General features: G+C 66.6%; 2 protein-coding genes across 2 annotated transcripts in view; one reads left to right on the forward strand and one right to left on the reverse strand.

Annotated features, from left to right (window-relative positions):
- The window catches only part of LAMA5 (laminin subunit alpha 5), a 52,882-nt gene extending 32,737 nt beyond the window's left edge, over positions 1–20,145 (forward strand). Inside the window, exons 28-80 of the mRNA XM_060033298.2 lie at positions 4–112; positions 1,892–1,989; positions 2,065–2,266; positions 2,375–2,501; positions 3,051–3,190; positions 3,732–3,847; positions 3,926–4,137; positions 4,451–4,655; positions 4,857–5,001; positions 5,197–5,337; positions 5,447–5,608; positions 5,794–5,895; positions 6,000–6,083; positions 6,672–6,902; positions 7,429–7,542; positions 7,766–7,893; positions 8,128–8,208; positions 8,311–8,525; positions 8,961–9,061; positions 9,295–9,475; positions 9,564–9,713; positions 10,094–10,245; positions 10,314–10,424; positions 10,617–10,728; positions 11,164–11,334; positions 11,510–11,706; positions 11,855–11,971; positions 12,079–12,233; positions 12,497–12,638; positions 12,739–12,841; positions 13,455–13,565; positions 14,382–14,561; positions 14,659–14,807; positions 14,887–15,057; positions 15,157–15,293; positions 15,378–15,531; positions 15,695–15,828; positions 15,903–16,065; positions 16,137–16,259; positions 16,354–16,502; positions 16,593–16,725; positions 16,799–16,945; positions 17,050–17,180; positions 17,272–17,436; positions 17,523–17,652; positions 17,732–17,877; positions 17,958–18,150; positions 18,242–18,406; positions 18,514–18,676; positions 18,800–18,933; positions 19,007–19,100; positions 19,271–19,390; positions 19,550–20,145. Coding sequence (XP_059889281.1) covers positions 4–112; positions 1,892–1,989; positions 2,065–2,266; positions 2,375–2,501; positions 3,051–3,190; positions 3,732–3,847; positions 3,926–4,137; positions 4,451–4,655; positions 4,857–5,001; positions 5,197–5,337; positions 5,447–5,608; positions 5,794–5,895; positions 6,000–6,083; positions 6,672–6,902; positions 7,429–7,542; positions 7,766–7,893; positions 8,128–8,208; positions 8,311–8,525; positions 8,961–9,061; positions 9,295–9,475; positions 9,564–9,713; positions 10,094–10,245; positions 10,314–10,424; positions 10,617–10,728; positions 11,164–11,334; positions 11,510–11,706; positions 11,855–11,971; positions 12,079–12,233; positions 12,497–12,638; positions 12,739–12,841; positions 13,455–13,565; positions 14,382–14,561; positions 14,659–14,807; positions 14,887–15,057; positions 15,157–15,293; positions 15,378–15,531; positions 15,695–15,828; positions 15,903–16,065; positions 16,137–16,259; positions 16,354–16,502; positions 16,593–16,725; positions 16,799–16,945; positions 17,050–17,180; positions 17,272–17,436; positions 17,523–17,652; positions 17,732–17,877; positions 17,958–18,150; positions 18,242–18,406; positions 18,514–18,676; positions 18,800–18,933; positions 19,007–19,100; positions 19,271–19,390; positions 19,550–19,680 — 7,627 coding nt within the window. The 3' untranslated portion in view covers positions 19,681–20,145. The remainder of the gene's footprint in view (positions 1–3; positions 113–1,891; positions 1,990–2,064; positions 2,267–2,374; positions 2,502–3,050; positions 3,191–3,731; positions 3,848–3,925; positions 4,138–4,450; positions 4,656–4,856; positions 5,002–5,196; positions 5,338–5,446; positions 5,609–5,793; positions 5,896–5,999; positions 6,084–6,671; positions 6,903–7,428; positions 7,543–7,765; positions 7,894–8,127; positions 8,209–8,310; positions 8,526–8,960; positions 9,062–9,294; positions 9,476–9,563; positions 9,714–10,093; positions 10,246–10,313; positions 10,425–10,616; positions 10,729–11,163; positions 11,335–11,509; positions 11,707–11,854; positions 11,972–12,078; positions 12,234–12,496; positions 12,639–12,738; positions 12,842–13,454; positions 13,566–14,381; positions 14,562–14,658; positions 14,808–14,886; positions 15,058–15,156; positions 15,294–15,377; positions 15,532–15,694; positions 15,829–15,902; positions 16,066–16,136; positions 16,260–16,353; positions 16,503–16,592; positions 16,726–16,798; positions 16,946–17,049; positions 17,181–17,271; positions 17,437–17,522; positions 17,653–17,731; positions 17,878–17,957; positions 18,151–18,241; positions 18,407–18,513; positions 18,677–18,799; positions 18,934–19,006; positions 19,101–19,270; positions 19,391–19,549) is intronic.
- Positions 20,146–20,324: 179 nt separating this feature from the next.
- Positions 20,325–26,375, reverse strand: ADRM1 (ADRM1 26S proteasome ubiquitin receptor). Its single transcript, XM_060033299.1, has 10 exons — positions 26,266–26,375; positions 25,290–25,503; positions 24,472–24,588; positions 23,050–23,173; positions 22,374–22,460; positions 21,714–21,795; positions 21,258–21,490; positions 21,007–21,164; positions 20,757–20,859; positions 20,325–20,547 (listed from the first exon to the last, which is right to left on the reverse strand). Exons 2-10 carry the CDS (start codon positions 25,500–25,502, stop codon positions 20,441–20,443), a joined length of 1,224 nt encoding a protein of 407 aa, XP_059889282.1. The 5' UTR covers position 25,503; positions 26,266–26,375; the 3' UTR covers positions 20,325–20,440.
- Positions 26,376–26,680: the final 305 nt, after the last annotated feature.

The raw sequence follows: 26,680 nt of genomic DNA on the forward strand, positions 1-26,680 counted from the left end.
CAGCACCCTGTGCCGGGGCACCGCCCTGGATGCCCAGCGCCATCTGGCGGTCTTCCACCTGGACACGGAGGCCAGCGTCCGGCTCACAGCCGAGCAGGCACGATTCTTCCTGGTAAGGCCCCAATCCCCTCACCTGCATGGGCCGCAGGACCCCACTGTGGGGTTAGGTCTTTCCAAAGATTTTCAACACACGCAAAAGTAGAAAATGTGATGAGCCTGGGTACCCATCACCAGTGCCATCTTCAGCTCACATCGGGTGGAGGTTCTTCCAGAATCCTCCTCCTGCAGGGTTTTTTCCCTGTGGGTATGAGATGTAAATTTATTTATAAATAATGTTCACGGTCACATAAGGGGACCGTGATGCGCTGGAGTCAGAGTAGGAAGAGCAATCTGAACGAAAGGCTGCTTTTTGGTATAATTTACAAAAACACAACACCTCGTGGCCCCGAATTAGGAAGGGGTCCACACAGCGTGTTACACAGTTACACAGTTACACAGTTGTGGTAACTTGCTCCTTTTTTTCTTTTTAATTTGTTTATTTATTTTTGGCTGTATTGGGTCTTTGTTGTTGCGCGTGGGCTTTCTCTAGTTGCAGCGAGCGGGGGCTACTCTTCGTTGCGGTGCGCGGGCTTCTCATTGCGGCGGCTTCTCTTGTTGTGGAGCACGGGCTGTAGGCACGCGGGCTTCAGTAGTTGTGGCATGTGGGCTCAGTAGTTGTGGCGCACGGGCTTAGTTGCTCTGCGGCATGCGGGATCTTCCCAGACCAGGGATCAAACCCATGACCCCTGCGTTGGCAGGCAGATTCTTAACCACTGCGCCACCAGGGAAGCCCGTAACTTGCTTCTGTGTCAGCTTCACAGAGTTGAAGATTAAATCCCAAGGCTAAACGTTCTGGGCAATATTAATCGTTAGTTCAATGCCCAGAACCAAGCACACGCGTTTATTCAGTAAGTGACAAAATGGGTGATGTCGTTCCCATCAGAGTATTACCTAGTCTCACTGTTACGTTTCCCTAGGCCTTTAAAAGTTTTAGCAGAGCATCATATGCACGTATTTTTATGAAAGTGTCGAACATTGAAAACAGACTTGCAACAACAAAGTGTGATCGCACGCCCCACCTGCGCACTTCTCTTTCTACTTTCCGGAGTCAGGCCGTTTCTTCCACGTTGCTAAGTAACGCCTGCTACATTGCTTCCTCCTAATTTTTCGACATCGGAACCCCTGCGGTTCTGTCCTCATGCACACGCGGCGCTGTAGTCGTGGGCTGGGACACTTTAGGCTCTCCATGGAGCTGTACCCACAGCCCAGTACCCAGGCCAGGAAGCAACATGGCCCCACCCCTGACGCCACTCAGCCAACGCCCCCCCCGCCCCAGCCAGGGTAACTGCCTCCAGACACTGACAGCACCGCCTAGTTTGCCTATTCCGGAACTTTCTATAATTGGAGTCACACAGGTGTTCCTTTGCGCTGCCTCTTTGGCCGACGCCATGGTAGGGATGGATGGAGCTGTCGCCATGGTCACGTGGTATTCTGTCTTCGCTGTCGGGTTTTTCTAGACCCCCTGAGGTGTCACGTTTTACCGTATCTGTCACACACGTTTCTTCGCCATGGTAGACGGTACAGGACGGAGATGCCTGCTCACGAACCCCTGCTCGCTGAGCGCCCGCCTGTGCCGGGTCCCCGGCCCTATGACCACAGAGGGCGGTGGAGCGCAGTGGGAGGAAGAACGGCCTCCGGGGAGCTGGGAGGTGCTGCAGGCCCAGGATCCACAGCGGAGGGCTGGGGTCTGTGCAGCTGGAGGAGAGGCAGGAGGGGTGGGGGCCGGGGGTCGGTGCAGGGAGCAGGGCCGGCCCGCTCCTGCTGCCACACCCACACCTGTCCCCTCCTGCAGCACAGCGCCGCCCTGGTGCCCGCGGAGACCTTCAGCTCCGAGTTCGTGGAGCCCCGCGTCCGCTGCATCAGCAGTCACGGCGCCTTCAGCCCCAGCAGGTAGTGGGGCCGGGGGCGGGAGCCCAGGGCGGTGGCCGGGACTCGGGGGCTCACCCTGTGTTCCCCACCCCCCAGTGCCGCCTGCCTGCCCTCCCGCTTCCCGAAGCCGCCGCAGCCTGTGGTGCTCAGGGACTGCCAGGTGCTGCCGCTGCCGCCCGGCCTCCCGCTGACCCACTCTCGGGAGCTCACGCCGGGCGCGCCCCCGCCCGGGCCCCAGCCCCGGCCCCCAACCGCTGCGGACCCCGACGTGGAGCCTACCCTGCTGCGCCACCCCCAGGTGTGGGCCGGGGCCGGGAGGGGCCGGGGGGGTGGCTGGGGTGGGACTTGCAGCCCCTGATACTCCTGCGTCTCTGCCCACTCACCGGAGCTGCTCCCCCCGGCACAGGGCACCGTGGTCTTCACCACCCACGTGCCCGCCCTGGGCCGCTACGCCTTCCTGCTGCACGGCTACCAGCCGGCCCACCCCACCTTCGCTGTGGAGGTCCTCATCAACGGGGGTCGTGTGTGGCAGGGTAAGCAGAGGGGCGGACCCGGGGCGAGGAGGCTCTCGGGGTCTCATCCACACGGCCCATCGCGTGATACCACACACGACGTGGATGGGGCGCGTGCCAGGTCCACAGCTCACAGGGGCCCTGGCTCGGTGCCCGCTGCCTGGCTGTGACAGGGCCGTGTGCCCCATCCTGCCATCAGCTCTCACATGCGGTGCCCCAGGGCCCGCTGTGTGTGGCAGGCCCTGCCCCTCACATCTGTTCACCCCGTCCTGTGCTCGCTGTGGGACCCGGGTCCGTGCACGTCTGTTGCATTCTGCTCTGACGAGCCCGGGGACCTTCCTGCACCTCGTGGGGCCTCGTGTGTGACCACAGCCGACTCACGTAGCACAAGTGGGCCCAGCCACGTGGGTCTCGGGCGGGTCACATGCGTGTCTTGTTCAGGGACGCGTGGTCCTCCGTGGGTGCTACCGTTGGGATCCTCTCCTCCCTGCTGACTCCAGGAGTGTCCCGAGCCTGGGTGAGGCGCTGTGTGTGTGCTGGGAACACTGACCTGCCTTTCCTCACCTCCAGGCCATGCCAACGCCAGCTTCTGCCCGCATGCCTACGGCTGCCGCACCCTGGTGGTGTGTGAGGGCCGGGCCGTCCTGGACGTGACCGACAGCGAGCTCACTGTGACCGTGCGTGTGCCCGAGGGCCGCTGGCTCTGGCTGGTGAGTTCTCTGGCTGGTAGCCGTCCTCCACCCGTCGTACCACTGTCGGTCGCTCTGCCAGAGCGTGTCCCCTGCTTGCCGCGGCCCAACCCTGGGCCAGGTGCCAGGGGCAGCAGCCTCTGGGGACCTCCAGGCCCATCACGAGAGGCTCCTGAGGGGATCCAGGAGCCAAGATATTGCCCAGCAGCTCTGGGGCCCTGCTGGTCAGAGTGGCCTTCCTGGAGAGGGAGGCGTCCGGCAAAAAGGGGTGGACAGGGTGCCAGGAGCCTGGGCCCTTCCTCACACTCCCCAAGCTTCCGCTTGGCCACAGAGGCTGGCCTCCCCTCTGAGTGGCCCCCAGCAGGGACCCAGCGCCTGGCAGCCTGGCTGGGGCCCCGGGCCAGGGTGTGATATCGCCACCGCTGTCTTGGCTGCTCGGCCAGACCCTGGCCTGTGGCAGAGAAGCCCTGGCGTCGGCCCCTGCCGGTGGGCTCCGGCACCCACCCCCGACCTGCACCCTTCGCTGGGCCTGCGGGAAGGTGACCAGGCCTTGATGCTCTAGGAGTATGTGCTGGTGGTCCCCGAAGATGCCTACAGCCCCAGCTACTTCCAGGAGGAGCCCCTGGACAAATCCTACGACTTCATCAGCCAGTGCGCCACCCACGGTTACCACGTCAGGTGGGCCGGGCTCGGGGCCGGGGGCCGCAGGGTAGGGGCCGGGCTGGGAGCTGGCCTCACCACCCGCCCTCACCCCAGCCCCTCCAGCTCGTCGTCCTTCTGCCGCAACGCCGCCACCTCCCTCTCCCTCTTCTATAACAACGGGGCTCGGCCGTGCAGCTGCCACGAGGTGGGCGCCGTGGGACCCACGTGTGAGCCCTTCGGGGGCCAGTGTCCCTGCCGCGCCCACGTCATAGGCCGTGACTGCTCCCGCTGTGCCACTGGCTACTGGGGCTTCCCCAGCTGCAGGCGTGAGTACCCCAGTCCGCGGAAACGTCCAGGGGTGCCTCCAGGAAACAGTGGTCAGGAGCATGTTCCTGGTGGACCGGCCCTGCCACGTCCTGTCTGCGAGGGCCCAGGCCTTCCAGGGCTGTCCAGGAGGTTCCGGGGACTAGGCAGCAGCTCTGCCCAGCTGACGCCACGTCAGAGGAGCTGCCGGGGGCTTGGGGCCCGGAGCTGGGTGGAACCAGGCTGGGGGTAGGGTGGCCTCGCCGCCCCCGCCATTCAGTGTCCCCAGGTCTGCCGTCGGGTCCCCTGACCGGGGCCTGTGCACGCGCCCCACAGCCTGTGACTGCAGCGGCCGCCTCTGTGATGAGCTCACAGGCCAGTGCATCTGCCCGCCGCGCACCGTCCCACCCGACTGTGTCATCTGCCAGCCCCAGACCTTTGGCTGCCACCCCCTGGTCGGCTGTGAGGAGTGTAACTGCTCGGGGCCCGGCGTCCAGGAACTCATGGACCCCACCTGTGATGTGGACAGTGGCCAGTGCAAGTGAGCACCAGGGTGCGGGTCCCCGTGGCCTCGGGGCAATCCCGGGTCGCCTGCCACTGAGCCCTGAACCCATCCAGCCCCCGGTAGTGTCCCCGGCGCTCAGGGGGGCACCACCTTGGTGGGGGGCACCTCTGGTCTCTCGTGTCAGTGTGAGGGGCCAGGTGGAGGAGAGGCCCAGCGGCTTCTGAACCCTCACGGCAGGTGCAGACCCAACGTGGCTGGACGCCGCTGTGACACTTGTGCTCCCGGGTTCTACGGCTTCCCCAGCTGCCGCCCCTGCGACTGCCATGAAGCAGGCTCTGCACCTGGAACATGCGACCCCCTCACAGGCCAGTGCTCTTGCAAGGTGAGGGCGGTCTGCGGCCAGACTTGCCGACACGACCCCACCCCGTCCCTCGTCTTGTCTTCTCAGCGGACCTTCGTTCTCTCTGGGAGGTTGGAGCTTCCTGGCACCTTTGGGACAGTCAGCCCACTTGTGGGGTGACAGCCAACACGGGCACACGGCTGACCGCCCTGCCCTGTCGTGCCCTCCTGCCCCCAGGAGAACGTGCAGGGCCCGCGGTGTGACCAGTGCCGCCTTGGGACGTTCTCCCTGGACGTTGCCAACCCGAAAGGCTGCACCCGTTGCTTCTGCTTCGGGGCCACGGATCGCTGCCGGAGCTCCGCCTACGCCCGCCGGGAGGTGTGCGGGCAGGACGGGAGGGGACTCAGGGAGGGGGTCTGAGATGTAGGACGGGGCTCTGTGATACGCGAGGGCATGCGCCTGTGTTACCCACCCACGTGCCCTGCAGTTCGTGGACATGGAGGGCTGGACGCTGCTGAGTGGTGACCGGCAGGTGGTGCCCCACGAGCGGCAGGCGGAGGGAACACTGCTTCGCGCGGACCTGCGGCGCGTGCCCGAGGCCTTCCCCGAGCTGTACTGGCAGGCCCCACCCTCCTACCTGGGGGACCGGGTGAGCAGGCCAATTGGCCCCTGGGAGGGCACCCGGAGGGTGTCCAGGACCTCCTGGAGGCCTGGGGGGGCCGGCAGTGAGTATGCTGGTGTCCAGGGAGGGATAGGGGGCCTAGAACCACTGCCGCCGACTCTGGGCCTGTGGACGGGGTCTGGCCAGGTCGCATCCCTCTGTCCGGCCTCCAGGTGTCGTCCTACGGCGGGACCCTCCGCTACGAACTGCACTCGGAGACCCAGCGGGGAGACGTGTTCATCCCCACGGAGAGCAGACCAGACGTGGTGCTGCAGGTGGCCCACCGGGTGGTCTTGGCAAGCGCGGGCAGCGGGCACAGCCGAGCCGGGACCGTGGGCAGCCCGATTCCTGGCCCTCATCCGCCCACATGCCTCCCCAGGGCAACCAGATGAGCATCGCGTTCCTGGAGCCAGTGTACCCGGTGCCCGGCCACGTTCACCGCGGGGAGCTGCAGCTGGTGGAGGTGAGCAGCCGTCTCTGGCCCCCAAGGCTGCAGGGGCTGCTCTCCGTGTCAGAAAACAGGGTCCAGGAGTGGGCGGGACCCTCGTCAGCACGCCTGTTTTCTGGTTCCCCGTGGGGGTAACGCTCCTGGGCCGACTGCTGGCTTGCAAACCCCTGATCCCTGACGGGTGAGCAGGTCCTCTGATGCCTGGCCCTGGGGTTCCCTCTGCAGGCCACCAGCTCGTGTCTTTCGTCCATTTCCTTTCCGAGGGGTTTCGTGTTATTCCTGAGGTTCGCCCTGTGTCCTGGCTTCAGAGCTGCGATCGTCTTGTTTTAGTCTGTACTCTCGTAGCCTGTGTCTTTCTCTAAGATCTTTTCTGATAAACAGACATTCTTGCATTTGATGTACTCAAGTCGTTCATTTTTCATTTGCAGTTAGTGCTTTCGTGCGTTAAAGTCTTTGCCTCTCAGATCAGACGTCACTCACCTGTACCGCGTGTCCCCCCCCACGTGTCCTGCGTGCCCCCACCCCCCCGTGGGAGGGTCTGTCCTGGGCTCCTGCTGCGCCCCGCTGCGGCGGCCGCACTGAGGCCCTGTCATGGCCGCGCAGGGCAATTTCCGGCACATGGAGACGCGCAGCGCTGTGTCCCGCGAGGAGCTCATGATGGTGCTGGCCGGCCTGGAGCAGCTGCACATCCGCGCCCTCTTCTCGCAGACCTCCTCAGCCATCTCCCTGCGCAGGGTGGCGCTGGAGGTGGCCAGCGAGGTGGGCGGGGGACCTCCGGCCAGCAACGTGGAGCTGTGCATGTGCCCTGCCAACTACCGTGGGGACTCGTGCCAGGTGAGGTGGCGGGGGCAGGCACCGGGCTGCCGGGCTGCCGCCGACGGGTCGCCCTGCCCCGCGTGCGCACGTCCGCCCTCCCCCGAGCGTCCACGCCTGGCCTCCGTCTCCATCTCACTCCACCCCTCCTCCTACCAGCTGGGTATCACGCTCCCGGCAGCTGACCTTCCCACCACAGGCTGAGCCGGCCACTTGCTCATCCGTCTGTTAATCCGCTGTCACCTGCCCCCTGCCCGGCCCCCCGTGCACGCAGCTGGTCTTCATCTGTTCAGTGCCCAGTCCGTCCCACGTCCACGGTTTACCCAGACAGCATCACCGAACCCCCCTCCCCTCCCTCCGCCCGCCTGGAAGAGGTGTTTGGAGGAGAACAGGAGGTGGTCCCCTGAGCCCGCGGCATCTGTGTGGCTTTATGGGCGGTGACTGTGCCTTCAGCGGTCGGTCAGGCTCAGGAGCGGGGTCCCCGGCTGCCCCCACACCAGGCTGGCCCCGCCTCCTTTCCTGACTGTTGATGCCCACCCGCCCCCAGGAATGCGCCCCTGGCTACTACCGGGACGTCAAAGGTCTCTTTTTGGGTCGCTGCATCCCCTGTCAGTGCCATGGCCACTCAGACCGCTGCCTCCCTGGCTCGGGTGTCTGTGTGGTGAGTGGGGCCCCGCAGGGGAGGACGGCCACCAGAGGCGCAGGGTAGGGAAGACCAGGGGGCCTTTGGTCAGCAGTTACGGGTATGCTGAGGTCTGGGGGAGGGGAGGGACTCTGGGCAGGGCACCTGCTGGCAGTGGGCGGAGTCCTGCAGGGTGGGGGTGGGGGAGCTGGCGGGAAGCGAGGCCTCCGCCGTCGGTGCTGATGTGTCCCGTCTGCCCCAGGGCTGCCAGCATGACACCGAGGGTGACCACTGCGAGCGCTGCCAGGCCGGCTTCGTGCGCAGCGGACCTGAGGACCCTGCGGCCCCCTGCATCAGCTGCCCTTGCCCTCTGGCTGTGCCTTCCAACAAGTGAGCTGGGCCACAGCCCCTCCAGGGCCCCGGCCATTGACTGGTGGACCAAAGTCCTTAAAGACCCGGAATGGAGTACCACCACCCCCTACCTGGTTGGGTCAGCACTGCCCTCTGTGGAGGCCGGGGCATCCGGGGTGGGCCCGTGAAGTGGGGGACCCCCCCCCCCCCCCCCGCTTACCTGGTGCTCACCTGGAGCGTGCTGGGGTGTAACGACCACCTCCGTCTCTGCAGCTTCGCCACGGGCTGCATCCTGCGAGGTGGCCGCGCCCAGTGTCTCTGCAAACCCGGCTATGCTGGGGCCTCCTGCGAGCGGTGAGCTGGGCAGGCGGGTGCCTGACTGGGGCGGGGTCTGCGTGCGTGGCCCCGGGGACGCTGCGTTGCCTGCCAGCACCAGCCATGATCCCGCCCCACCAGGTGCGCACCCGGCTTCTTTGGGAACCCCCTGGTGCTGGGCAGCTCGTGCCAGCCCTGCGACTGCAGCGGCAACGGCGACCCCAACATGCTCTTCAGCGACTGCGACCCCCTGACGGGCGCCTGCCGCGGCTGCCTGCGCCACACCACCGGGCCCCGCTGCGAGAGCTGCGCCCCCGGCTTCTACGGCAACGCCCTGCTGCCCGGCAACTGCACCCGTAGGCAGGGAGGGCGGGGCTGAAGGGCCCCTGGGTGTCCCACCCGGAGCAGGCTGTGTCCCGGGCCGGGCCCAGCGTGGAGAGGGTGGACCCGACCAGGCCCCCAGGACTCACGGTCAGGCGACCCCACGGCCAGGCCGAGGGTCACTTGGGGACTCTGGCCTCTCCTGAGGGAGGGCACCCGACGAGGGCTCTGACGGGTCCTCTGGCTGAGCCCAGGCTGCAGGGGAGGCGGGCACAATGGGCCGGTGAGCAGGCAGCTGCATGGTTTGGACCTAGGTGGAGCAGGGAGGGGATGAAAAGTGAGGGCCCGGGGGCTTCACTTGGGGCAGGATGGAGATGCGTGTGGAGTAGGTGCCCAGTAAGGGCTTCCCGGGGTGGGAGGGAAGAGGCTGGGTGGGGGTCAGGGCTACTGTCACAGCCACCCTTCTGCAGGGTGTGACTGCTCCCCGTGTGGGACGGAGGCCTGTGATCCCCGTAGTGGGCGTTGCCTGTGCAAAGCGGGTGTGACCGGTCAGCGCTGCGACCAATGTCAGGTAGCGCTGCCAGGGTGGGGCGGGGCCTTGATTTTGTGGGTGGGGCCTTGGTGTGGGGGTGGGGTTTTGTGGCTGTGGGGCGGGGCCTTGGCGTAGGGGCGGGGCTCGGGGCCAGAGGGATGGGATATGGGTGTAGGGGCAGGACGTCATGGCTGGAGGTGCAGGCTCTCAGGGCTGAAGGAAGCTGGGTCTTACGAGCTGGGCAGAGCCCTGACTGCAGTTTGTGCCCCCAGGAAGGACACTTCGGCTTTGAGGGCTGCGGGGGCTGCCGCCCGTGCGCCTGTGGCCCAGCTGCCGAGGGCTCCGAGTGCCACCCCCAGAGCGGGCAGTGCCACTGCCGGCCCGGGACTGGGGGTCTCCAGTGCCGCGAGTGTGCCCCCGGCCACTGGGGGCTCCCTGAGCAGGGCTGCAGGCGTGAGTGCGGGCCGGCGGGACACCTCGGGGCAGCAAGGAGTACCCCAGGGCCCTCAGCCGGCCACTCACCCCACCCCTCCCACCCCAGGCTGCCAGTGCCAGGGTGGCCACTGTGACGTCCACACGGGCCGCTGCACGTGCCCCCAGGGGCTCAGTGGGGAGCGCTGTGACACCTGCAGCCACCAGCACCAGGTGCCCATGCCAGGAGGGCCTGGGGGCCACGGCGTGCACTGCGAAGGTGTGTGCCTGCCCTCCCCACTGCCCCAGCCGCCTGGCCACACCCGGCTCCCCCGCCCCTCCCAACTCCATCTGGGATGGTGCCGGTCCCAGCGCCATGCTGACTCGGTGACCCCGACGTTCACCTCCACCTCCAGATCAGTTCTCTGGTCCCAGCGCTCCTTGTCAATTTTCTGAGAGACCCCACGGCTGTCCTCCTGTTGACCCTGAGACCCCCACGCTGACCTCTGCAACCCCTAACCTCGTAACCCTCAGCCCAGCTCAGTACCCCGTTCCATCTCCGTGACCCCTAGTGACCCGCTTCTAGCTCGCCGACCCCATGACTCTCTGGTGGTCTCAGGCCCACCCCTCACCCCACGCCCACCTGCCGCCTGCCCTCAGTGTGTGACCACTGTGTGGTGTTGCTCCTGGACGACCTGGAGCGGGCTGGCGCTCTCCTCCCCGCCATCCGGGAGCAGCTGCGTGGCGTCAATGCCAGCTCCGTGGTCTGGGCCCGGCTGCACAGGCTGAACGCCTCCATCGCCGACCTGCAGGTACTGCCCGGCCCGGCCCCCAGCCTCCCCTGCCCAGGTCGCAGGTTCTCACCTTCCCCTCCCCGCAGAGCCAGCTCCGGAAACCTCCTGGCCCCCGTCATGAGACTACACAGCAGCTGGAGACACTGGAACGACAGACCTCAAGCCTCGGGCAGGACGTGCAGCAGCTGGACGGCCAGGCAGGCGCCTGGGGAGCCCTGCCCCAGAATCCACCCCCTGGAATGCTCCTCCTCCAGGAAAGCCCTTTCCCGGGACCGCTTTCTCTCAGCAGACTCCTCCCCAAGAGGCCTCTCTCCCCGGGCCCCAAACCATCCAGAGTCACCCCTGACCCGCCGCTCAGCCTCGAGGCCTGATGGGTACTTCATCCACAGGCCACAGGGGCCCGAGCCCAGGCCGGCCAGCTTCTGGACAGCACCGAGGCCACGCTGGGCCGGGCACAGACGCTGCTGGCAGCCGTCCGGGCTGTGGACCGCGCCCTGAGCGGTAGGGGCTGGCCCACCTGGGCAGGGCGGGGAGAGTCAGGGCAGGGGGCGTGCCTCCAGGGGGCTCGGCCTTGAAGAACCGGCATGTTTGGATGTTTAGACAGGGAGATGGGCCTCGGCCGCGGAAACAGTGGGTCCGGGCTGGGAGGTGGGGGGCACGCGGGCCCCACAAGACGGGCCAGTGCCCCCGCCCACGGGCTGAGCAGACGGCAGTGGTGGGGATCCTGGGGGGGCGCCCTGGGAGGTGAGGGGGTGTGGCGAGAGGGCCGGCGGCCTGGAGCCAGGAGCTGGGGGCCGTCCGGGGCACGCCGGCTTACACGGGGGTTAGCTGAAGATGCTTGACTGGGCGTTTCTGGCTCGGAAGCTAGTGGCAGAGGTGTGCCCGGGCAGCAGGCCAGCCCTGGGCCCTGACAGCCCGTTCCCCAAACCCACACAGAGCTCGAGTCCCAGACGGACCGCCTGTCACCAGCCAACGCCTCAGCCCTATCTGGTGAGCAGCTGCGCCGGACACTGGCCGAGGTGGAACGGCTGCTCCGGGAGATGCGGGCCCGTGACCTGGGGGTTCCGCGAGCCGCCGCTGAGGCTGAGCTGGGGGAGGCCCAGAGACGTGAGTGGTGTCAGCCCCAGCAGGGCAGAGACGGGAGGGGTGAGGACCCGGCTGGGGGCTCTGGGGCTGAGGTCAGCCTGGAGTGGCATCCCGTCAGCTTGGGAGGGTGGACGGGGACTGGCAGGCACCAGGAGTCACTGCCCAAGTGACCGTTCCTGCCCTGGGCCTTGGCCAGTGCTGGCCCACGTGCAGGAGCAGCTGAGCAGGCGCTGGGAGAGGAACCAGGCGCTGGTCGCACGCACCCGAGACCAGCTGGCCCAGCACGAGGCCGGACTCATGGACCTGCGGGAAGCCCTGAACAGGGCGGTGGGCACTACACGGGAGGCGGAGGAGCTCAACAGCCGCAACCAGGAGCGGCTGGAGGAAGCCCTGGTAGGGAGCCTGCCCCGCGACCCCCAGCCCCGCCCCCTCCCCCCTGCTCACTCTCATACTCATCATCCGCTACTCTGTCACCCCACCCCTTTATTTTCCTGCCTCATCCTTGTTCTATCACGTCTTTCTCACTCCCCATCGTCTCCAGCAACGGAAACAGGAGCTGTTCCGGGACAACGCCACTCTGGGGGCCACTCTACAGGCCGCCAGAGACACCCTGGTCCGGCTCACTGAGCTTCTGCGCGGCATGGACCAGGCCAAGGAGGTGAGCACCCCCCCCTCCCAAAGGGCTGCACGCTGGGCGGGGGCAGATCAGGTGGGGGTGAGTAGGGGATGGGGACGAGGGTCCCACCTAAGCCCACCCACCCCCAGGAGTACGAGCACCTTGCTGCCAGCCTGGACGGGGCCCGGACGCCCCTGCTCGAGAAGATGCGGGCCTTCTCCCCGGCGAGCAGCAAGGTGGACCTGGTGGAGGCCGCCGAGGCCCACGCGTGGCAGCTGGACCAGCTGGCGCTCAACCTTTCCAGGTACTGGGCCCAAAGAGGGTGCCCGGGGGCGTGCAGCCAGGGCCTGGAGGTGGCCTAGCTGGTCTGGGAGGGCACTTAGAAGGAGAGGCCGGTGTCCCTGCAGGGGCCGGGCAGAAGTTTGGGCCCAGGGTGGCAGGAAGAAGCAGGACAGGCACACAGGGCGGTGCAAGGCCGGGAGTCTAGAGCCGCCAGGCAGGCGGAGGCCCGTGAGGTGGGCGGAGCCCCCACCCGCACCCTGGGATCCTCCCCGCTTCCCCTCACAGCATCATCCAGGGAGTCAACCAGGACCGCTTCATCCAGCGGGCCGTCGAGGCCGCCAACGCCTACAGCAGCATTCTGCAAGCCGTGCGGGCCGCCGAGGGTGCCGCCGGCCAGGCGCAGCAGCAGGCGAGCCGTATATGGGCGGTGAGGCCCCGACGCCCCCCACAGCCCCGGCGGGAGCCCCTGTTCCCTTGCAGCTCCACCGGGCAGGTGTGAACTGCATCCTGTTTCTCTGTGTCTACAGGTAGTCGTGCAGCGGGGCCTGGCGTCCCGAGCCCGGGAGCTGCTGGCGGACAGCAGTGCCCTGGAGGAGGCCGTCCTTGGGGAGCAGCGGAGGCTGGGCCTCGGTGAGTGCCGGGTCCAGCTGGGCGTCCGGGCTCCGTGGGGACCCTCACCTTCCGGCCATGTGGGTCGTCACCGTGTGAACCAGGGTCGCGGCTGCCCTCGGTGGGAATTTTCCCCACTGCTCGGCAAGTGCGTCCCTGGGAGCTCTGCGAAGGCCCACCACCCCCCCTGGCCTCATGACAGGCCCCCGGGACGTGGAAGGGCCTGGGGAAGGGGCCGTGGGGCCCGGCTGATGGTTTCCCTGATGTCCTGGCTGAGGGCCGTGTGCATGCCAGGCCGTCGAGGAGGAGCGGGTGGGGAGCGGGCAGTGGGGTGCGCCCTCTGCTGCTAGCACTTCAGGGCACTGGTGGCCACGAGCAATGGCCCAGCTTTTCTGAGCCTCCATTGCTTCACCTGTAACATGGGAATCATTGCCTTGGCTGTGGGCCCAGGAGGCTGCCCCAAGACTTGGGCACCAGTGCCACCCCCTGAGCTGAGGGCCCTCGTGTCCACGTCTCCATCTGACTGTGTGCGTGTGAGCCTTAATCCTCCCTGGTCAGGAGGGAGGACTGAAATGGGCTGCACCTGTACCCTGGGGGCGGGGGCTCCTCGGGACTGAGGCTGCCTGCCCCGCAGCGTGGGCCACCCTCCAGGGCACCGGGACCCGGCTCCGCGATGCCCGGGCCAGGAAGGAACAGCTGGCGGCCCGACTCCGGGAGGTGCAGGCCATGCTGGCTATGGACACAGGTAGGGTGGGTCTTCTTCCTGCCCCCGCCCTCACTGCTTGTCCCCAGAGCTGAAGAGACACCTGTCCAGATAGACATCAGCCAGTCTGTCCAGTAGGCTCTGATGGGGAACATGTTCACACTTGTGCCGTCCGGAGTGGTGGCCGGGGCGGCTGAGGGGGACCCCTGTGTGGGCAGCTCCAACCCTGGGGACCCTCCCCAGCCCTGGGGATCTGCTTCTGGTCGGAGACAGATGCCAAACGAACGTAGCCCCGGGCAGCAAGTGAAAACTGGAAGGGGCAGGGAGCGCGCGGAGAGAGGTGGCGCGGGGCAGGCGGGAGTGTGCGGCAGGGACTTGGGGCATCTGGGGGAGGTGGGGAGGGGGGAGGGGGAGGCAGCAGCAGAGGCCAGCGTGGCTGGAGCTGAGGGCTCGGGGGCCGGGGGGCTGGGAGGGCTCAGGGCAGAGGAGGGATCCCTGCCGACTCGAGAGTCGACCTTCCCCACAAGCCTGGGTTGGGGCCACGGGGACTCTGGGAGGGGGGGGTGCACTCAGGAGAGATGGTGTTGGCAGGGGTAGGGGGGGCCATGGGGAGGCGGGGCTGAGCCGACACTGGGTGACCCAGCTGTGGCGAGAGAGGCTGGCACAGGAGGAGCCGTCTGGGAGAGGACGGAGGGTGCGTTTCCACCGCGCTGAGGCTCTCACGAGATCGGGGGCGGGGGTGACATCCCTGTTGCTGGTCTTGGCATGGAGGTCTATAGTGGTCTCCCCAGATGGGGATGAGGCCCCCCGATGGTCCTCACTTGCCCCCCCGCTGAGCCTGCACACTGCCTGCCACAGACGAGACAAGCAAGAAGATAGCCCATGCCAAGGCCGTGGTCACCGAAGCCCAGGACACGGCCGCCCGCGTGCAGTCCCGGCTTCAAGACATGCAGAAAAACGTGGAGCGGTGGCAGGGCCAGTACAAGGGCCTGCAGAGCCAGGACCTGGGCCGGGTGGTGCTCGACGCAGGCCGCTCAGGTGGGCCCTGACGCACAGTGCCCTGACAAGAGGGCGGGCTGGGGTGGGGTGGCCAGGGGCTCAGGGCTGCCTCCCCACATCCGCTCCCCCCCTGCAGTGTCCACCCTGGAGAAGACATTGCCGCAGCTGCTGGCCAAGCTGAGCCTCCTGCAGAACCGTGGGACGCACAACGCCAGCCTGGCCCTGTCGGCCAGCATCGGCCGCGTGCGGGAGCTCATTGCCCAGGCCCGGGGTGCTGCCGATAAGGTGCGTGCGAGTGCCAGGGCCAGGTGGGCGTCTGGGAGACCAGGAGGCAGACGCTGATGGGCTCTGTGCCCCCACTCAGGTCAAGGTGCCCATGAAGTTCAACGGTAGCTCAGGGGTGCAGCTGCGCACCCCTCGGGACCTCGCCAGCCTCGCCTCTTACACCGCCCTCAAGTTCTACCTGCAGAGCCCAGAGCCGCCGCCCGGCCAGGTCGCCAGGGACCAGTTTGTGCTGTACATGGGCAGCCGCCAGGTAGCGGGTGGGCTCGGTGGGCTGGGTGGAGCCGGGCGCCAGGCCGGAGCGGGTGGCCCACGCCGGGTCCCTGTCCCGCTGAGTCTCCTGCCACCACAGGCCACCGGCGACTACATGGGTGTGGCTCTGCGTGGCCAGAAGGTGCACTGGGTGTACCGCCTCGGGGCGGCAGGCCCCACGGCCCTCAGCATCGACGAGGACATCGGGGAAGAGTTCGCAGCCGTCAGCATTGACAGGTGGGAGGCCCGGCCCTCACGGTGCTCCCCCCACCGCCAGCGTGGCCGCGCGGCCACGCCTCCCTCTCTTACTTCTGCCCTCAGGACTCTCCAGTACGGCCATATGTCTGTCGCGGTGGAGAATCAGATGGTCCAAGAGACCAAGGGTGATACGGTGGCCCCTGGGGACGAAGGGCTGCTCAGTGTGCAGCCGGATGACTTTGTCTTCTACGTGGGAGGCTACCCTGGCAACTTCACGGTGAGCCCGGTGCGGCCTGGGTGCGCGGCCACCCCGCCCTGCACCCCTGTCCCAGGAAGTCCTGCTCAGGGTCTGGCTTCGGTCCGTCGTGCTGTAGCCCGAGTTCCTCCCCTTGGGTCGGTCCTGGGCGGGGAGGCTCCCTGACCATGTGCTGTGCCCACAGCCTCCCGAACCCCTGCGCTTTCCCGGCTACCGGGGCTGCATCGAGCTGGACACGCTGAACGAAGAGGTGGTCAGTCTCTACAACTTCGAGAAGACCTTCCAGCTGGACACAGCCGTGGATAAGCCTTGTGCGCGGTACGTGCGGCCTGACCCCCACCTCACCGCGGCTCGGCCCGCCCTCGGCTGACCCTGCCCCCTCTGACCCGCAGCTCCAAGTCGACCGGGGACCCGTGGCTCACGGATGGTTCCTACCTGGACGGCTCCGGCTTCGCCCGCATTAGCGTGGAGAGCCAGCTAAGCAACACCAAACGCTTCGAGCAGGAGCTGCGGCTCGTGTCCTACAGCGGGATCCTCTTCTTCCTGCGGCACCAGGCACGTCCGCCGTCCCCACGGCCCGGCCCGCCAGCCCGCCCGGCCCACGCTGACCCTCCCCTCCCCCCCAGGACCAGTTCCTGTGCCTGGCCGTGCGGGAAGGCAGCCTCGTGTTCCTCTACGACTTCGGCGCAGGCCTGAAGGAGGCCGACCCGCTGCAGCGCCCGCCGCCTCTGACCACGACCAGCAAGGCGGTAGGGCTGGGCTCGGGGAGGGCCCGGCGTGGGGAGGGGCAGGGGGGTCGCAGCTCTCGCCCTGAAGGTGCCACCCCGTGCTGGCGCTTCCCAGATCCAGGTGTTCTTGCTGGGGGGCACCCGGAAGCGCGTGCTGGTGCGCGTGGAGAGGACCACGGTATTCAGCGTGGAGCAGGACAGCACGCTGGAGCTGGCCGACGCCTACTACCTGGGGGGCGTGCCACCCAGCCAGCTGCCCCCGAGGTGAGCACTGGCCCTGGGGTGGGGCTGGCGTGGTGGGCAGGGCCTGGGAGAGGCCACCCCTGACGCTCGTCCCGCGGACCCTCCCCGCAGCCTGCGGCGGCTCTTCCCCTCCGGAGGCTCGGTGCGCGGCTGCATCAAGGGCATCAAAGCTCTGGGCAAGTACGTGGATCTCAAGAGGCTGAACACGACGGGCATCAGCTCCGGCTGCACCGCTGACCTGCTGGTGAGCCCCCTCCCTCCCCCAGTTGCGCGCCCTCTCCGGCCGCCACGGGCCCTTACGGTCACCCTGCCCGCAGGTGGGACGGGCCATGACTTTCCACGGCCACGGCTTTCTGCGCCTGGCGCTCCCCAGCAATGCCGTGCCCCTCACGGGCAACGTCTACTCCGGCTTCGGCTTCCGCAGCAGCCAGGACAGCGCTCTGCTCTTCCACCGAGAGTCCCCGGTGCGTCCGCCCCACCACCTCTGGGGCAGCAGGGCGGGGCTGGTGGCCCAAGGGAGGGAGTCTGGGCCCCCGGCCTGGCCCGCTGACCCAGCCACTGTCCCCAGACCGGGCCATGCGAGGTGTCCCTGCAGCAGGGCCACGTGACCCTCCGGCTTGCAAGGACCGAGGTGAAAACGCGACGAGGCTTTGCCGACGGGGCCCCCCATTATGTCACTTTCTACAGCAACGCCACGGGGTGAGTCCGGCTTACCTGGCCTCTCCAGGGAGGGGGCACAGTAGAGCCGGGGTCGGGGGCAGGGCGGGGGAAACACTGCTCTTCTCGCCAGGGTCCGACTCTATGTGGACGACCAGCTTCAGGAGATGAGGCCCCACCGGGGGCCGCCGCCCCAGCCCCAGCCTGAGGAGTCGAGTCAGCTCTTCCTGGGGGGCTTGCCCAAGTCTGACGCCCTCCATAACTTCACTGGCTGCATAAGCAACGTTTTCGTGCTGCGGTGAGCTGAGCGGGCCCCGGGAGGGCTGGTGACGACCCACCGGCCCGGCCCAGCACCGACCCGCACGTACCCCCTGCCCTCCGCAGGCTCCTGGGGCCGCAGCGCGTGTTTGACCTGCAGCAGAACCTGGAGAGTATCAACGTGAGCTCAGGCTGCGTCCCGGCCCCTCGCACCCAGGCGCCAGATCAGAGCCCGCGAGGACTGCGGGCCACGAAGGTGGGGACATGGGGCTGGGGTAGGCAGAAGGTGGCCTCCATGCATTCCTGCATTCCCTCATCCCCATCCGACCCCCCAGGCCTCCCGCCGCAGCCGGCAGCCCGCCCAGGACGCTTCCTGCTCGCCACCCTGGCCCCGCAGGGCCATACGAGATGCCTACCAGTTTGGGGGTCCCCTGTCCAGTCACCTGGAGTTTGCACACGTCCCGCCCCCCACCAATGACTGGTAAGGCCAGGGCCGGCGGTGGGGAGAGGGGGCTGCCGGGGTAGGGGCAGCCTCGGCTGACGCGCCCGCCTGGCTTCCAGGTCGCAGCTCTCCATGCTCATCCGCCCGCACGCCCCCCGAGGGCTCTTGCTCTTCGCTGCCCCCTTGACGGCCAGCAGCCCTTCCCTAGCCCTCTTCCTGAGCCACGGACGCTTTGTTGCTCAGACGGAAGGCCCTGGGCCCCAGCTCCGAGTCCAGAGCCGCCAGCGTTCACGGACTGGCCGGTGGCATACAGTGAGGGGCTGGGGAGAGGGGACGCAGGGGCGGGGCGGGGTGGGGCACTGGCCCTGCGGGCTCCCATCCTGACGTGCCTTCCCACTCCCAGGTGTCCGTGCGTTGGGAGAAGACTCGGATCCAGCTGGTGACGGACGGGGTCTGGGCCCAGAGCCGGGAGGGGCCGGGCCGGAGGCACCAGGGGGAGGAAGGCCCCCGGCCACACACTCTCTTTGTGGGGGGCCTCCCTGCTGGCGGCCACAGCCCACAGCTCCCGGTGAGAGCCGCCTCGCCCCAGCCTCCCACCCCTGCCCCGCTGGACGCTCTCCGCCCTCCTCGGCACCCCAGGCACCTGACCCAGCTCACCCCTTTGTGCCCATGCAGGTGGCCATCAGCCGCTCCGGGTTCAGTGGTTGTGTGAAGAGACTGAGGTTGGACGGGCAACTCCTGGGGGCTCCCACCCGGGTGGTGGGGGCCACACCCTGCTTCTCCGGTCCCCTGGAGAAGGGCCTGTTCTTTGCAGGCAGCGGGGGAGCCATCACTCTAGGTCTGTCCCCTGCTGGCGTCCCCCAGTCCCCTACGTGCCTGGGCTGGGGTGGGAGTGACGCCCAGAACAGGGCGGGGGGGCCTGGGGCCGAGGCCTTCCTCCTCTCACGGCCCCTCCCTGCAGACACCTTGGGGGCCACACTGCCTGACCTGGGCCTGGAGCTGGAGGTGCGGCCCCAGACAGCCACCGGCCTCGTCTTCCACTTGGGTCGGGGCCCAGCACCCCCCTACCTGGAGCTGCGGGTGCTGGGGAGGCAGGTAAGCGGGTTGGGCCGCAGCCTCAGGGCGAGATCTGGGTTGGTAGGGCCCTCCTGACCCAATGCCGCCCCAGGTCCTGCTGCGGGCAGATGACGGTTCAGGCGAGTTCTCCACACTGGTGACGCTCCCCGAGGTACTGTGTGATGGGCAGTGGCACCACCTAGCAGGTGAGCTGGGCCCTCCTGACCCCACCCCCACTGGGGGCAGCTGTAGACCCCTGGGGCGGGGGGCGGGCAGGGACTCAAAAGCCGGAGCAAAGGGGCAAAGGGCCCCGATCCTGTGGCTGGCTGGTGAGGGGCGCCCCAGCGCGGCCACAAGGAACACCTGTGCCCGGCAGTGACCAAAGGCGGGAACAGGCTCCGGCTGGAGGTGGACCTGCAGAGCAACCACACCCTGGGCCCCGCGCCGGCCGCCCTGGCTGACGCCCCAGTGCCGCTGTACCTCGGGGGCCTGCCTGGTGAGTGTGGCCTCGGCCTGGGGGCAGGGGGAGGGAGGAAGGCTGTCCCTGGGGACCAGGCACTGGGGTCACCCTGCTTTCCACCCCGGCGGGGAGACCGAAGCCTGGTGGGATGCCGGCCTCTGCTCCAACCCGTCTCCCTCCCCCCCACACCCCCAGAACCCTGGACGCAGCCTCCAACCTACCGCGGCTGCATGCGGAATCTGGTGGTGAACCAGGCCCTGGTCTCCTGGCCTCGTGCTGCGGGCGTGCAGGGGGCGGTGGGGGCCAGCGGCTGCCCAGCCACGTAGCACAGCTGCCCCTCTGGGACCCCAGCCACCAGCTCCAGCAGCCAGGAGAGGGTTTTCAGAGCCCCCAGGCCCAGAGCCCCGAGGCAGGCCGCCCCATCGGGCAGAGTCCTTCCCCACCCTGGAACCCCCAGCCCCTCCACACAACCTGCTGACAACACGCCCTCGGCCGATTTTTTAGATGGTTTGTGTATGTTTGTTCATGTAGACTGCAGATTCTCCAGGCGATGAGTCTTATTTCTGGGAATGGTTTAAGTTATGTCTGACTTTCTAAGGGAAAGGGTAAAACACTGCAAAATGGGGGTTTTATACTTTTTATCTTTCAGTTTAATTAATTATGAAATTTCCCTTCCACCAATTTTTAATGGGAGCTCTGTAAGTCATTCATCCCTGCTTCTTGAAACAAAAATTAAAGTCACTTCTGTGTAACCGAGTGTCAACTTTAAATGGAGAAAAAAAGAAAAGCAGTCCAGCGGGTCTGGAGGTCCGAGGCGAGCAGAGCGCTCACGTGCGGAGCCCCTCCCCCAGCACGCCGGTCCCTCAGAGTCAGTCAGAAGCGGGGCGTGGAGGGGCTTCTCCCGATGACTGACAGGGGGACGGACGGGGCCGTCACGACCCACCCCCGGGCACGCAAACCAGAGTTGGCAGATAAAAGAGAAGACTTTTATTGATGAGCAAGTTGGGACAGAGGTGGGAGGGGCGCGCTCACACGCCCCCGCTGAGGCCGCACGGCCGGGCGGCCAGCCCTCTGACAGCAGGCGACTCAGTCCAAGCTCATGTCCTCCTCCTCGTCCTTCCTGTCCTGCCCGCCGCCCTCCTGCTGCTCGGGGCTGGCACTGCTCTGCATGGCTTTGGCAAATGCTTCCACATCTAAAACCAATTTAAAAGCACGAGGTGACCTTTCTAGGCCCTGGCGTGGCCCTGCTGACCAGGGGGCTGGGAGGTGGAAATCAGATGGCGGCCAGGGCCATGGGGACAAGCCAGCCCCGAGCTCCACAAACCAACCGGGGAGGCCTTTGCTTTCAAATGCAAGGAGAAAACCACCTCTGCCTCGACTGAGGCGAGGGACAAGTACTTACCGCCCTTGTTGGCGGCCTCCACGGCCTCTGCAGGCAGCCCGAACTGGCACATGAGGGGCCCCAGCTGCCCCGAGGCCAAGGCCGCGCTGAACATGCCCAGGGCCTGCAGGGAAGAGCCAGGCGCCTGAGTCCATGCAGAGAACTGGCGGAGCCACAGGGGCAGGGGTGCTCAGCACTGCGGGGGCTGTGCTGCCGTGGGCAGTGCCCCCCACTGCGAGCACACAGCGGGGCACCCGGGCCACGCGCCTACCTGCTGGAACTGGGGCGAGGTCAGCGTGTTCTGGATCTCCTCCGCGGTCTGCGGCAGCGACTCCCCAGACGGCAGGTAGGGCAGCAGGCGCTCCTGGACATCCGCGTTGGCAAGGATGGGGGCCATGATCTCGGGCGTCAGCACGCTGGCCAGGTCCACTGGGGCACAAGCAGGTGGCCATCAGTGGGCGGGCGGGCAGGGGGCAGCGGGCACCTTCACCCCCCAGCCTGGGGCCGACGAGCACGTGTTACCTTGCTGGCCGCCTCCTGGCCCGGCCGGCACGTTCATAGTGGCTAGAATGCTCTGAAGGTCGCTCAGCTGGATGGGCTGGGTCGGGCTGGCTGCCGTGCTGGCTCCATTGCCTGGACTGGGCGCGGGGCTCGGGCTGCTCACCGAGGCAGCTGCTGGAGCGGAGGGGGCTGGGGTGGTGCGCGTGGAAGGGGCGGTGGAGGACGGGGTGACCGCTGCCGACGGGCTCCGGGAGCTGGGAAGAGCGAGGCCAGCGCTGCAGCGGCTACGCACCCACCAAGGCGCCACAACGCGTCGGTCCTGCCCCAGTCCTTGTGCTGCCAGGGCCCCAGGAGAGCCTGAACCACGAAAAGGGACGGACCCTCCCCAGATACCTATTTTGTCCTTCGGCACCTCCTACATCTGGCCCCCGTGGAGGAGGGGACACGGCCACGCCAGATGTGCGGCGTGAGGCTCACCTGGGGGAAGAGCTGCTCGCTGGAGGCCCTCCACTCCCCAGTAGGCTGGCCAGGCCCGGCCCCGTCAGCGCCCCCAGGCCACCTACCAGGAGCAAGGAGACACAGCTCACACATCACGTCCTGCTGGAGGGCCCCCCCCCCCCCAGCCCAGGAGCAGAAAGGCCCCGCACTAAAGCCAGGTGCCGAGCAGGGGAAGGTGGGGACCACAGCCGGCCCGCGGGGGCCCAGGAGCAGCGACTCCTCAGGTGTGTCCTGGCAGCTGAATCTGCTAATCAGACCACTCCTCCGTCCCGTGACCCTACTAATGCACCTGGGTTCAAATCCCGTACAAGTAACCGGTGTTTCCAAAGTGTCCCAGAAACACGAGCCTGACAGGAGCTGGCAGCAGGCAGGCCAACCCAGGAGACCAGGGGCCCCGAGCACGCGTTCTCAGGCCCGGCACCTCAGCCAGCCATGCTCCCCCGAAGTATGGAACTGGGTCCTCCCTGGGGGCCCTGGAAGGCCTTGCCCACCCAGCTCCCAGGTCAAACCCTAAGGCAAAGCAGGCCCCTCCCCAGGGAGGCCAGGGCCCAGAACATGCACAGGTGCCGCTCAGAACCAATGAGAAGCGGCAAGGCGTCCAACTCCAAAGCAAGCTCGCGCGGGCCCGCGGCCCCTCACCCAGTCCTCCGAGGCCGGCGGGGCCGATGAGCTGCATGAGCTGGCTGTGGCTCATGTTCCCCAGCAGGCTCTGCAGGCCGCCCTCACCTGCAAGACAGGAGGCGCTCAGGCCCGGGCCTCCAGCTGTGCGCACGCCCGCTGCCACGGCCCAGGGCAGCCCCCACCTCGGCTGCCCCACCCGAACTGTGTGGCCACGGCCCAGGGCAGCCCCCACCTCGGCTGCCCCACCCGAACTGTGTGGCGAGTGTCTCCCGACACGAGCCAGCGCAGTAGGGCTCGTACACCGCTTCACCACGTGGAGGTGGGAGCACCGAGGGGGAACTGCCGAGAGGAGCTTCTAACCTGGACACCTCTACTTCCATTAAAAACCACCGGCCCGGGGCTTCCCTGGTGGGGCAGTGGTTGGGAGTCCGCCTGCTGATGCTGGGGACGCGGGTTTGTGCCCCGGTCCGGGAGGATCCCACATGCCGTGGAGCGGCTGGGCCCGTGAGCCATGGCCGCTGAGCCTGCGCGTCCGGAGCCTGTGCTCCGCAACGGGAGAGGCCACAGCAGTGAGAGGCCCGCGTACCATTAAAAAAAAAAAAAAACCAAAAAGCCACCGGCCCGCACCCCCAGGGATCCACGTTGGCGGAAAGCTACTCTGACCTCACCGCACATCCGGGAAGGGGACCATTACCGCCCAGCGCAGACAGCTCGTGGCCTGCGCTTCCACTCGCCCCCAGAGCTCCAGGCATCGGCGGGTTGTTCAGATACTCGTTGACCTTCCGGCAGTGCTCCTCGTCCTGGTCCGTCTTGGGCTCCTGCGGGGAAGACACGGCAGCAGGCGCAGCTGAGCAGCCACCCATCAACAACCACCCTGACAAGGGACCTGAGGCCTGGAGAGGTGCCACCTGTCCGCGGCCACAGCAAGGAGAGGCCCCGGCGGGGCGCACGGGGACAGCAGCCCGATGTGCCCGCTGGGGCTGTGCGAACACCCATTTCACAGGCGGGGAGGCTAAAGCACTAGGCGCGCTCAGCACAGGGCAACGCCCTGACCCTCCAGACGCGGTTGTTTCCGCGACGGTCTAAAACCGCAAATCCTTCAACACGTGTACTGCTGGGAAATAACCCTGCTACCGCACCACTGTCCACTGACCAGCCCGTGGCCCTCCAGGGTTAGCTGGGCACTGACTCTGAGCGCTTGGGTGTGGGCAGGGGGGCATCAGGCAGCGCCACCCTGTGGGCACCCCCAGAACTGTGAGACAAAGCACCCGAGAGTCACCGAGCGTGTGTGCAGTGGGCCTGCAGGGTCATGGGGTGGGGGCCAGGGGAGGCACACAAGACACAGCCCTAACCTCAGAGCAGAGGGGAGCAGAAAATGCAGTGGCTGGTGTGAGTCTGACAACTTTTCTTGGCGAAACTGTGGAGAAACAAGCTCTACACCAGCGACTGGCAAACCACGACCCCGTCTGTGTTTGCAAATAAAGTTTTACTGGAACATGGCTGCACCCATCCATTTACTTCCCGTCCACGGCCACTGTCACACTACTTCAGCAGGTGCAACACAGACCATCCAGCCCACAGAGGAAAACCTTTCCTGCCCTGTTCTAGAAGGTGCTGGGGGGAGGGCAGCAGTACAACCTCTGTCAAAACTACAAACGCAGGTGCATACCCACTGCACGAGCAAGTCCACTGCCAGTGGGTACGAGGACGGCCCGGTGCCCTGCCACCCAGAGACCCACAGAGCACACCACGGGACAAGAGGCAGGACAAGGGACACCGCACAGGCTCACCCCTGCTTTTGGTCCAGGCTGCTCATGACCCTGGGTGGGGGGGCCCCTGGGAGACGAGCAAACCACAGGCAGAGACAGGACCCAGCCTGGAAATCACTCCTGTCGGTCAGCCAGGGAATTCCATCCTCGAAAGGGCACCCAAAGCCCAGCTACAAGTGTCTGGACTCTGGCGGAGCCTGTCCCCAATGCCCCCCCCCCCCCCAACAAGGCGATACACTGGAATCCTCAGGTCCCACGGCAGCACGGTCAGCACTGGCTGGTCTGTGAAGGCGAGTTCGACCATCCGGTGAAGAAGCTTCTAGCCTAACTGTACGACACCTACACACCTGCATCCAGAAGAAGAGGCGTTTGGACCCCGCCTTGAACTTGAGCACGTAGACCCTCCCGCTGGGGCACTGCGGCACGCGCTTGAACTCGCAGTCGTCGGGGAAGATGATCAAGTCCTAGAGAGCAGCACACGAGCAGAGTCAGCTCCACGGAAACACCACTGCCGAGCCCCAGGACCTCCAGGAAAACAGGCTGGACCCTGTGCCTAAGTGAGTGCGGGTGGGGGGAGAGGACACGGGACACAGACGCCAACAAGTCGCCAAGCCCGTCACCACAGGGTCTCTGCAGGGCAGACAAACGAGGGTCTGAGGCACCGCACGAAGGTCATGAGGGCTGAACAGGGAAGGAGGGCTTCCGGCTCCTGAAGGATTTCTAACAGAGACGTTTTGGGAGCAACATTCCAAGATGAATTAAAAAGTCAACTCTGACCTGCTCTCGAACCTACGAAAAACGATTTAGTCTGAAGAACAAAGAACACTAAATAAGATGACTGCTAGAGAAAGCTTTCTGGAGGGCTGTGATAAAGATCAAGATTTTTACATGGTTTCTCCAATTCTAAGCACCTAATCTTCAGCTTTAAACATACGTACACAGATGGCAGAAATCTATATAGTCACTGAGGCTAGGAAGCCCCACACGCAGAAGAAAGCAGCTGATGAGGGCACTAAACTAACGGATCCACACATCCCACCAACACACACCGAACTGGGAAACAGCTGCTCTGTGCCCCAAGCATGGTGCCCTCCTGTACAAACCACGCTGTCCTGACGACTGGACGGGAGTCCTTAGGATGAGGTTCAGGCTCCCAGACACTTACGTCTTCCACGTTCCCCGATGTCCTGTCTTTCCAGCAAAAGTGAATGAGGGAGTCATCCGTCTGCTGAATGTACACAAGCCCTTTCCGTTTATCTGGGGTGACAGTAGTTCCTTTCAATGACATTTTTCCGGCCCGAAACTCCACCAAATACTTGTTGGAGGACCCACGGGAGCCTGGCACCAGGCTTGGAAACAGAGCGCCTGAAGTCGTCATCCTGAAAGAGGGACCAGCATGCAGAGCCGGTCACTACCGTAGCACCTCCAGATGCGACGCGGGAACGGGAACGGGCAGAGGGAAAGGGCCTCTCTCTGAAGCCCAGGCTGTCCCCTGCTGGGGGCAAGGGGACAGGCCTCAGCCGCCCCACAGCTGCTGCCGAACTCCTCCTGGGGTGGACCGACCCCACGGTACCTGAGCCCGTGGAGCCAGGTCCCCAGCTTCTCGTGGTTCTCAAACAACGAAATTTACCTCTGCATCTAGACCCCATCACAGCGGGAGACCCTCGCCAACACCACCTTCCGTACTTTTTAAATAAACTGTCCTTTAACCTGCGGCTCCGAAAGATTTAAAACCTCGATCTGGGCAGGCACACCGCTAACCACACTGAATGGGAGACCACACTTGGGCCTAAACCTAGTTTCCATCGGACACACCGCCAGTGAACTGCAGCGCGGCCGGCTCGCTCCCTTCGGAGACAAAACACGAGCACCTGGGGAAACGCAGGCCCGCGGCCGGCCGACCCGCTCCCACCCGCAGGCCCCACCGCCCGACGCCCTCGGCTACGGCCGCGGCAGGCCCGGGGCGGCGGCCGAGCTGCCCGAGAGGCAGGCCCCGAGAACCCCGGCCCGCGCTCGGCCCCCGACCCGGCCCCCAGCCTCTCCAGCCCCCGCCGACCCGGCGCCCGCCCGGGGGCCGCCGAAGGCGCAGGCCCCGCCCCTGGCCGCCTCCGTAACCGTCCCCGCCCCCGACGACCCCGCACCTGGGCCGCGCCGAGACTCGGCAGAGAGGCGCCGTCAGGGCTCGCTCTTCCTCCTCGGCGCCTGCCGGGCCCCGCCGGAAGCCCTCGCTTGCCCCGCCCCGCCTACCGCTCTCGCCGCCGATTGGGCCCCGTCAGGTGAGGGACGGGCGCTGGCCCGCTGACGATTGGTGAGGGCGGCCGCCCATTGCGCCGCCAGACCCGCCCCCGTGCCGGCGGCTCTCTTCCGGCGGAAGCGCGGGCCGGCAGCGTGCGGGCCAGAGCGGCCTCTATTGTTGCTGTGTCATAGGGGCGCGGCGGCGGCCCCTGGCGGCGGCGCCGGGAACGGCGAGTAGGGCGCGGGCCGAGCGGTGGGCATTGGACCCGGGACCCCCGGACCGCGGGGCTGGCCGAGCGGGGGCACCTGCGGGGAGCGGGG

Source organism: Delphinus delphis, chromosome 15 (genome assembly GCF_949987515.2).
Source record: "Delphinus delphis chromosome 15, mDelDel1.2, whole genome shotgun sequence".
Taxonomy (NCBI): Eukaryota; Metazoa; Chordata; class Mammalia; order Artiodactyla; family Delphinidae; genus Delphinus; species Delphinus delphis.

What these genes read in the sequence shown, in the direction of transcription:
- ADRM1 (XM_060033299.1), bottom strand. Translation starts at nt 25,502, where the DNA reads ATGACGACTTCAGGCGCTCTGTTTCCAAGCCTGGTGCCAGGCTCCCGT. An exon ending in GCGAGCAGCTCTTCCCCCAG is followed by an intron (nt 21,491 to 21,713) that starts GTGAGCCTCACG and finishes CGCTCTTCCCAG; the next exon opens with CTCCCGGAGCCCGTCGGCAG. An exon ending in GCCAGGAGGCGGCCAGCAAG is followed by an intron (nt 21,165 to 21,257) that starts GTAACACGTGCT and finishes CTTGTGCCCCAG; the next exon opens with TGGACCTGGCCAGCGTGCTG.